Raw genomic sequence first — 10,796 nt, 5'->3', positions numbered from 1 at the left:
AATCACTTTGCAATGTAGAGTAGAATTTGCATCACGAGTAGGATTTTCATTTCGTATTTTCGTCGGTCGTTCGGAATCCTACTTCATCTTGTTTTTTTAAATTTTTTATGTTCTTGTTTGTGTTGATTTTTTTATAATATTTATAGTATTTCTTTAGTTGCAATTGTGATACTTGTTGATTTTACACAAACAATAATTTTCTTTATTATTATTATTATTATTATTATTATTATCATTGTTATAACATTTATGAGAGACAGCATTGAATAGACATGCTGAAGGAATATCAAGTATCCTGATGACAAGTGAAACTAATACTAGTCTTGACACAAGTCCTTGTTCAAGAATCTGTGAGCTAAGAGTGTCCATCTTCCCTGCTATTCCTGTTCTTCCAGGCTGTTGTCAAGTTCATAATTATCATTGCATATCATAAGTCATAACATTAATTAATTGTTTGTTTTTTAAAATAAAATAAAATAACACACTTGATAAAACAGTAACATGTAAAATTAATACCTTCTTTTAGCTGGAAACCTCCACTAAAGTATTGCAGTAAGTTGATTCCAAGCATAGCTTGGTAAAAAATTAATTGCTTCTTCCAGAGCTGCAGATCTCTAGCTCTGAGCATGCGCGACCACACCCAAATTTTGGAGCACATGGCAAGATTCTTTAAATAACAAAATGGCGGCATGCAGCTAAGATGGCTCGATCCAGCAGTCACAGTATCACTTTTTCCTTGCTTGAAGAATAATCTGATGGGACATGGACCTGCGCATAGACTGTTGGAGTAGATTGGTGTAAGAATTATCCTTGTAGCACCAACTGATACTGAGATACACACCGACAACTGGATTGACAGGACTTGATGATGAAGAAGAAGATGATGATGATGATGAAGATGAAAAAAGGTGGCTGAACAAAACGGCCGGTTCGCCGATTTTTGGATTTTCTCTTATACAAGGTCTAGAGCCACGCTAGTTGTACTATTGGAGTCCTCTGGTCAAGATAAGGTCCTCTATAAAGTCTGGTAAGCATAGGAGCTCGTTTTCCAGGTATAGCAAGGCTGCAAAAGTCGTGGCAGCCATTTTGTTTGGGGGTGAATCCTACTTAGTAACGCTACCGCGTTACTAATAGTACAGGGACTTTGGCTCGATTTTGGAGCAACTTTAAAAATTTGTGAAGAATTCAATTTTGATCGGAATCAGCTCAAATTTTCTACACAACATAAGAGCATGTATATGTATCAGATAAAATTATAAAAATAGAAAATTCTCACCTTTTCAATTTTGGTGAAATTTGGTCTGAGACCGTGTACTATAGTACAGGGTCATCATTCAAATTTCATCAAAATTAAAAAGGTGATAATTCTCTATTTTTTATAATTTTTTCTAATGCATATACATGTACATGTTCTTATGTTGTATAGAAAGTTTGAGCTGATTCTGATCAAAATTAAATTTTCTATGAATTTTTAAAGTTAGCCTTATGCCAAAATCCTGTAAGAAACTCTAATTATTTTACTTCTCAGTATTCTATTGTTCCTCAGTGCTGATAAACTTTATGCATTTAGTTTATGTGATATACCGTAGAGAAGGAAATTTTGGAGGTAGTTAAATTTGGCGAATTCGGCGTTTTAATAGCCATTTGCCAAAATAAAAATCCACCATTTTGAGCCATTATACGCATACTACATGGCATGTGGCCACAAATTTGCCAAATTAAAATTTGCCAATCACCAAAATTTAGTAATTTGCCAAATTTAACTCTCTCCAAAATTTCCTCCCATATGGTGTAATATTCCACTAATAATGTACATGTACATGTTACTGGGATTATTTACATTATTCTACAGTTGCTGTGTGCTAATAAACTTTATGCATTTGATTTATGTGGTATAATATTTCATTAATAATGTGAGTGGGAGGAGGAGGAGTGCTGGGGGAGACAGAAGGAAAACATATAACAATAATGACTCATAATTTGAATAATTTGTGAACATTAACATCTCAAGCTTCATTTTCAATTATTGCTTTATGATACTTTAATTGTTGCACTAAAGAAATTGATTTTTATTTCAGGCTGGATAAGACATTAAATCTCAATCTATAGAACCTGCTACTGTACTTCCATATAATGTACAGTGTACATGTACATGTATGTGGTATTTTTATTCGACTACTCCTTAGTTTGTAGGCATAAAATGATACCCAATATTGCATTACCCACTCATATGTGTACATGCACATATGTTGTTTTATAAAGAGAGATTGGGAGAGGGTGTAGGCTAATAGGATTAAAGTAACAATGTTAATTAGTTTACTAGTGACACTTGACACTACTACTTCATACACTACTATGTCCTGTTCCTCTGCCACATTGTCTCCCCCTCTCTCTTTATGATATCATCTCCTCTTCTTTATTATTATTATTTCTTTTCTTTTCTGCTGGTGTAGATTCATACAACACAGTACTTTATACATTACATGCATCTAATAGTACACAAGCATGAGAGAAGTATTTGCTTGTCATTATAATAGCTATGTGTAGTAACCATGCAGTTTATATCAGTAAAACTATGAAAGTCAAACAATGTCACCTTTCTCACTGACTGGACTAAACTGGCCAGCCTTTTTATATCTCATGGCTATTTCAAAGTCAGTCTAGCAAGGCTTAAAGCAACAGACAATTAAGTCAGGAGTTTTCTAGCAGCAACATTAGTTAGAGATTCTGCTTTTCCAGCAGCTACTAATCTACAAGGCTGAGCCCTTTAATGTTTCACACTGTTTCTAGTATCAGTAATAGTATCAGCTCTATTAGCATTATAATGTATACGTGTATGTACATGCACAATCACACATGCATATTACTGCAATAAAGTCAATATAAAATTATTACATGTACATGTATGTCTGAATTCTATTAGTTCTTGCCTAAAAATTTCCATTAAATGTACTTTAATTTTCATTTACATGTACATGCACATGTACAGTGGTGCCTCTATATAATAGACTTTATGGGGCTAGAAAGTGTCTCTGTTATACAGAGGTGTCCTTTATGTGGAGGTTATTTTATACAGTAAGGAATGTAATTGGTACACTAGGTGCTGTCCATTAAATGGAAGCGTTCATTAATTGAACTTGATTAAATTTTTATGACTTGATGAAACATGGGTAACGGTGACATGTGCAAGCACTCACGTACAGAAAGCGTGATTGCTGTATCGTGTCTCGACTAATTTTCGGCTTTGTTACAATGATAATTCTTGAGACAAGGTCACTACAAGTCTGGCTCCAACCACCACACCTTTCGAAAACAAAAATGTCTACAATTTAATGTAATCATGAATAGATAATTAGATTAAGGTAATTAGATAAATTATAGTGGAATATTAAGATATTACAAGTCAGCAACCATACACACACACACACACACACACTCACGTAATCAACAACTTCACACAAATGTTTGGGACCAATAAATTTTTATAATTGTACGACTGCTATATCACCAATATGAAATCCACAAATTATAAAGTTTTAAACTGATTTCTATGTCAATATTTCTGGCTGTATGGTATCTTTTCATTATATATGTCTTGTTATTAGTATCGTTGTTGTTGTTGTTGTTTACATGTATTATTATTATTATTATTATTATTATTATTATTGTTATTATTATTATTATTATTATCTTTCCCTACAGTATCTGGTTAGGTGTTGAATTGGATACTCCTAAAGGAACATGTGATGGCAGCAAAGGAGGCAAACAATACTTCAAATGTAAACCAAATCACGGGATCTTCGTCTCACCGTCAAAACTAACCAAGATAAGATCAAAGGACAGCGTGGACTATTCTAACAGTAATACCGGGATCAGCTTGAACTCACTGTCACCTTCACCTAATCCTCCTGGGGAGAGAAAGAAAAGAGTATCAACAAGGTGAGGCAGAGTTACATGTACATGTACATATACGTGTACAAGATACAGTAGTCAGTATAGATTAATAAGCTAATTCATAATACATAAGAGTATCATTTAGGTGAGGCAGAGTTAGATGTACATCCATATACAGTACTAGTCAGTATAGATTAATAAAACTTTTACTTCACCAAATTTTTTCATTGCATGATACATATACATGTACATGTACAGTATAAGTTTATAATTGATATAGGGAGGTACATGTAAGTTTAATTGGTACATTAATTTTTTTTCATTGTGTAAAGGTTTTTGTTAAAAAAGAAGAAGCTTCATTATTGGAGGTCCCCCACTGTACATGTACATGTAGAGTAGAGGCTGAGATTGAGAGGGTTCTTGTAGAAAGATGGAGGGCAGAGACACATGTACTATATGTATGTTGTACATGTATGTGTAGAAAAAGTCTGTGGATAGAAAGTTGTTAAAGAATAGCTTTTAGTTGTCGTACAACATCTTTACATCATTTTGTGGTCACGTACATGCATGTACATGTACATGCGCATATGCACACACTTTAAGTTTAAATCATATACTATAAGCAGCTGGTGTTATGTGTACTATAAATACATGTACATGTACACATTAAGGAGAGTGAGAAGGACATAGAGATAGAGAGAGTAAAGGATAGGAACAGAAGAGTGACTAAGAGTAATGTCACAGACACATGTACTTATAAGTAGACATAAAGGCAGAGTTTAAGGTAAATTAGGTGATTATACCTTAATCTAATTATACACTGTGTCCCATTATCTTGTTATACTTCCTTTGTAGTCAAATGAAATCATCAAAAGGTCAATATGGTAGCCCTTTGCCAACGTCACTCTCTCTGGCTGTAGCACCTGAAATTACATTAGAAAAGGTAATTAATTAATAATGTTTATGTATGTACTGGACTCTGTACTCTTCCTTTCTCCCTCCCTCCCTCTTTTAAATTCTCTCTCTTGTCTACATACTGTATGAAATGAAATTTTGGAGGTAGTTAATTTTCACGTTTTGATAGCAGTTTGCCAAAATAAAAATCCACCATTTTGAGCTGTTATGCGCATGCTCAATAACATGTGGCCACAAATTTGCCAATCACCAAAATTTAGCAATTCGCCAAGCTTAACTCCATCCAAAATTTCCTTCTATACGGTATTTATCTTTCTCCCTCTCTCTCCCTCTCTCTCTCTCTCTTTATTTAAGCCTTTGTTTCATGTACATGCAACACTTACATGTACCTGTAGCCATCAATGCCATATTATGTATCATCAATTTGTGTCGTCAATCATTATGAATTGTATTATTTAAAACTCATTATGAATACTATGATTTAATGCGTCTAATGCATGGGCATATGGCAGTTAATGAGAGGAAGGAATGTAAGAGAAATACATGTATGTAGAAGATATACATGTGTATATGTACATGTACATTATGTTATACAATGTAGGTTAATTGCTTTATATGTACATGTATGTACATCTAAGGAATAAGAGAGAGAGATAGAAATTGAAGAGAGGGTAGATGAAAGAGGGTGGGAGAGGGTTCACTGATTGCTAGTGCATTGTTAATGAATTATTTGTTATTATTGACTTTTATTTTGTTTAAATGTGTGTTGTCATTGTTATTTAAACTATAATGATCCATTCATTCATTTGTAGGGGATGAGTGTGTTTGTTAATAAGGAAATGGGTACAGTTCAATACATAGGACAGACTGACTTTGCTCCTGGAGTGTGGCTGGGAGTAGAGCTTAAGAAACCAAGTAAACAAAAGCTTATGACACGTGTACATGTACATATGTACATATGTACATACATGTATCTATATTTTAATGTACAGTATGTGTATGTACTCATTGAATAAGTGTATTTTGTCAATTTTAATGTTTTCTGTATTACTATTAATGAACTTGTACTCTCTCCTCCTTTTTTTCTATCTGTCTCTCTGCCTCTCTCTCTCTCCCCTCTCTCCCTCTCTCCCCTCTCCCTCCACCAGCTGGTAGGAATGATGGCAGTGTCAATGGAAAACGATACTTCAGTTGCAAGACAAACTACGGTATATTTGTAAAGCCAGAGAGAGCCTCTCATCGTGGAATAAACTGCGCCAAACTAGTAAAGATAGACAAGTAGATCTCCTCCTTTAGTAGTAGAAACAGATACAAAACACACAGAGTCTTATTATTATAACTTTTTATATTTTCCACCTGTCAATTCCCACTCCCCCCCTCTCTCTCTTTTATAAGTACACCTGCTCTCACACACCCTCAACTTATAGTTCTACTGAACACACACACATACACATGTATTGGTCGTTATATTGTATAGTACACATGCTACATGGACTGTAGTACATTATTATTGTATGTGTGAGAGTTGTGCCTGTGCTTGTAATATTATGTATTAATGTATTTCATTTATGATTAGAAATGAGATTATTTCAGAGATGACTACATGTATATAAATACAGCTGTAGACATTTTAAATACAATTGTACTACAGTGTAATAGATAAAGAAAATGATTTACTTATAATTATTTAATTTAATTAGCAGCGAAATATATCTTAATAACTAGCCCCGCCCACAAGCATGGCTTTGATCGATAGTATCGTACTTCCTTCTTCCTGGTTGCTTACACTTTTAAAACAAATGCTCTTGTGGGAGTGATTTCAAGTGTACTTTGTGTCTTTTGACAAGTGCAGAGGAGTCATATTGATCATGAGACAGACTCAGATGTCACCTTTCTTTTAAGGAGAGCAAGAAGAGAGACCCTACTCAACTTGGCCACCTCTGCTAGTCTTCCTTCCTGCCATTTAATTTGTTTATCATTAGCTCCGGTCGTCATGACTGAAGTCCTTGAAGTGAAGGACAGTCCTCGCCAAGACAGGGGAAGAGAGAAGAAAGCTCTGAATCTTACGAAGGTAAAGAGAGCGAGAGAAGGAAGGAAGAGGGCTACACGCTTCGTATTATTGTCATTTTATAAGTGTCGATTATTCTTTGTATAGTGATTAGTCTAAGCCTAAATGCTTTAGCATCTTCTAATATTTATAGGAGAGATTGTGTATGTTTTGAGATAGAGTTATGAGAGAAAGAATGGAGCCTGTATTTCAAGCACATACTGTATTATTTTGATGATTTTAGCTTTACTGTGAATGCAAAGGATAAACTTTGAAACTTCCCCAACTTGAGAGAGTGTGTGTGTGGTAAGGAATGAGAATTAAACTAAAAGGAAGGACTATAGTAGTAATGGGAAGGAAGAGAATGAGCCTGTACGGCTACAAGTGTTAGTTAGTATTAATCATTTCACTATTGTATGATACTGGTTAACGGATTTAGTACTGATCGACACCTGAATTGCAATAACGTTTTTGCTAAAAATGTATAATCAGTAGCTGTGTAAACACTAATACAATAATACAGCTGGAGACTTAAGAGCTCTTATCCTTTTCATGTATGATACATGTACATGTAAAAACTACATGTATGGCCGCTTTACGTTTACAATAACTGGATTGTTATGTTTTACTAATAATAATAATATTCACATTCACTGTCTAAGTTATATTTGTAATCAAGCAGTAGTACTTAGAAGTTTTCCTACTTGTCATTCTGTTGTCATGATAGTACTTACATTGTTGAATGGTGTGTGATTGTATTGTTGAATGGCTCCATGTATACATCTATTGCTGCATCAGTGTGTATCAGCAAATTTTATTAAGCCCTGATAGCTGTGTTTTGCCAAGCTGATTAGATTAAATTTTATTAATTTTATTATTTATAATTGTTTTATAATACTGTGTTCTGGCTTTTGGACAACTAACTGCTTTAAAAAAAGAGAAAATAAAAAATCATTTATTTTCCAAGAATTTACTGTAAGTCAATACTATTTAAAAATACTTTAGTCCATTTAGTCATCAGTATTCATTTCAAACTCCCTTTTAACATATTGCAGCCATTCAGCATTCTATACAGTATTATACATGTACATGTACATTGATGGAGTAGTTATATAATAAAGAAGCTCGCCACCATACGTTATACATGTACTACATGTACATCTACATTTAGTGCCATTATTGGTTGCCTGTAATTGTAGATTTGTATATCCCATTTCATTAATGCTACAATACCTACTGCTGTTATTATTTTAGCTTACATATACATGTACTACTCTTATAGGCCCTGTTAATGTCATTCACTATTCAGTATGTACATGTACTAGCAGATTAAATACGTGTATAATGGGAATGAAAATTAACAGTGTTGAATGGAGCAGGCAATATGTGAATGGAATAAGAACTCATCCTACAGTATTTAGTTAGTCCCCTTGCCCCCTCCATTCACTACTAATATAAACCCCAATCCACCCCCTACAGGTGTACATGTACATCTAGTAGTACAATAGATTGACCACAATATGATTAGCTAGGCCTAGGCCAGCCTATAATGAAGGCTAGAATTCCTTCTATGAAACAAAGCCAATCAAATCCAGTGGTAGCTGATTCAAAATTGCTCCTGGCATCTGGTAGTGTATGATAGTTGTCTTTTTATGATAACTGTTATTGTAAGGAAAGGCTCTCCTTGCTCGAAATAAGGAGAAAGGATTGTAGCTGTCATAATAGTGCAGATATCAGGCTTGGATTGATCATAATCTATCTTACTAAGATTACAGGATCTCCTGTACATGTACATATAAAGCCTGTTACTTTATATGCATTTGGCTAAGACTTTAGTTACATGTCTACATTTTAAGTGGTAATAGTTAAATAGTAAAACTGTTCCTGTTTTGGTCCATTTACTGGATTGTATCTTGCTTGTATGGCTTGAGGATGTACTGTGGGGTCAAAGTTTAGTAATAGTACATGTACTGGCAGTCATGCACATAATGTGTATGTACACGTATTTTATGCTTTACAGGTACCAGCTGTAGCGATAACACCAATAATCATACTATGAAGGATGTACATGTACATGGAGGGTTCTGCCTAGAATAAAATTAGAGGTGGTTGGAGACTAATATTGTTCCTTTTAAATTTATGTATACCATACTAGTAGACTACAGTATCATGCTTTATGTATGGTTATTAGTATTAATTGGATGGTTGGTCTAAGTGATGAACTGGTTGGTTCATTTGTTGAGGTGGTTGTCCCGATCACCCCCGACCACCATAGGCAGAACTATGGTGGATGTACATTTACATGCTGTTTATACAGTGCCAGAAATGTACATGTACATGATATTTGATATCCCATTATTCTGTATGGATAGGTTCGATTTGTGAGTGTATTTTTAATAAAACAAATCTTGTTTTGATTGTAGTATAGCCCAATCATAGTATTAGTAATAATAATCTTATTGTAATAGTACAAGTTGTAAAATCCTGATGAGCTCTACTATTGTACGAACTATATATGAACTTAAATTAAATATTAAAGTACCCATAATCATATATAATTAATTGCCATTTGTATTAACATATGTATGTGTATATATACATTGTGTAATGCATTGCTTCATTTGTGTGTGTGTGTGTGTTTATTAGGTGCGAGTTAAAGTGTCGATAAATAATATCCATCGTATTGTATAACTGTTTTGTAATGAGAGAGAAACTATCAAAGAGACATCGTTTCTCCTCCTACTCGTGATGTATCTGTTACAGGCAACCCCTTCTTCCTTTCTCCCTCCCTCTCCCTCTCCCCCTCCCTCTCTCTCTCCCTCCCTCCCTCCCTCCCTCCCTCCTTCTCTCCCCCTCTTTTTCTTTCTCCCTCCCCCTCTTTCTCTCCCTCCCTCTCTCCCCCTCTCTCTCCCCCCCTCTCTCTTCCCCCTCTTTCTCTCCCCTCTTTCTCCCTCTCTCTCCTTATTTTATTCCTTCACTTATTGTTTTAATCTGACCACACACACACATCACTCCATATCCTAGTACATCACTATAATGAGTCTCACTACAGCTACTAATGCACATACATACATACACTACTACAGTGTGTTAGTGTGTTCTGTTCATCAAATGCTTACATTAATGATCTTGTCCTAATTTGTCAGTGATTTCTTTTATGTACATTACCTTGTGTCAACTTTAGAGTAAAAATAGCTTTAGAGCTGGAGGGTAATCCTTGCACTGTTGTATAGGAATGAATGACACATACATTTCCTTTTATGTGTTAATGTATGTACATGTACATGTATTTATTGGACCCAATTTATGTGTACATGTATATGCACATGTACATGTACTTCCTATTCCTGTTTTCCTTCTCTCCCTCCCTCTTTCTCCCTCCCTCCCTCCCTCCCTCTCTCTCTCTCTCTCTCTCTCTCCCTCCACCCTCTCTCTCTCTTGTTTCTCTTTATTTAGGAAGTTAATAGTCCTAATAGACCATCAAGCCCGTATTTCAGGACCAGATCTCCAACAGTCCAACCAGGAGTTACTCCTTATCTTGGGTTTGTCAGCCCTTATGCCTACATGGCTTCACTAGCCACACCTCCAAGTAAGAAGAGAGAGAGAGAGAGGGTGGCAGGGAGGGAGAGAGAGAGAGAGAGCAAATGATGGAGGCAGAGATTTAGTTTGTACATGTACTGTACATATAAATATTAAGAGTTGCACTATACAGTCATAGATATACAGTACATTATACTGTGCCTCATAAATCTTAATAGATTTTTTCTTCTACACACGTATAAATTTACATGCCTAAAAACTAATAAGTAAATTAGATATAATAATACATATACAGTGTACTGTGTGTGTGTTTGCCTGAGTTCAAAATTGACATATAAATATATTATAATAGTACGTAGTAAACATCAATTCTTAATGGATACATTATTTCTTATTTACT

At 34.7% G+C, this 10,796-nt stretch overlaps 2 protein-coding genes across 2 annotated transcripts in view; both read left to right on the top strand.

Moving 5' to 3' along the window:
* LOC100639579 (CAP-Gly domain-containing linker protein 4-like) overlaps positions 1 to 6,417 on the top strand; it is a 9,073-nt gene extending 2,656 nt beyond the window's left edge. The window contains exons 4-7 of the mRNA XM_020001804.1: positions 3,703 to 3,939; positions 4,750 to 4,837; positions 5,622 to 5,724; positions 5,958 to 6,417. Of these exons, the coding sequence (XP_019857363.1) occupies positions 3,703 to 3,939; positions 4,750 to 4,837; positions 5,622 to 5,724; positions 5,958 to 6,091 (562 nt within the window). The 3' untranslated portion in view covers positions 6,092 to 6,417. The remainder of the gene's footprint in view (positions 1 to 3,702; positions 3,940 to 4,749; positions 4,838 to 5,621; positions 5,725 to 5,957) is intronic.
* Positions 6,418 to 6,619: 202 nt separating this feature from the next.
* The window catches only part of LOC100639454 (serine-rich adhesin for platelets-like), a 30,904-nt gene continuing 26,727 nt past the window's right edge, over positions 6,620 to 10,796 (top strand). The window contains exons 1-2 of the mRNA XM_011408343.2: positions 6,620 to 6,880; positions 10,313 to 10,445. Coding sequence (XP_011406645.2) covers positions 6,803 to 6,880; positions 10,313 to 10,445 — 211 coding nt within the window. The 5' untranslated portion in view covers positions 6,620 to 6,802. The remainder of the gene's footprint in view (positions 6,881 to 10,312; positions 10,446 to 10,796) is intronic.

Source organism: Amphimedon queenslandica, unplaced genomic scaffold, assembly GCF_000090795.2.
Source record: "Amphimedon queenslandica unplaced genomic scaffold, v1.1 AMPQUscaffold_13026, whole genome shotgun sequence".
NCBI classification, from domain to species: Eukaryota; Metazoa; Porifera; class Demospongiae; order Haplosclerida; family Niphatidae; genus Amphimedon; species Amphimedon queenslandica.
This window is presented reverse-complemented; position numbering and strand designations above follow the sequence as displayed.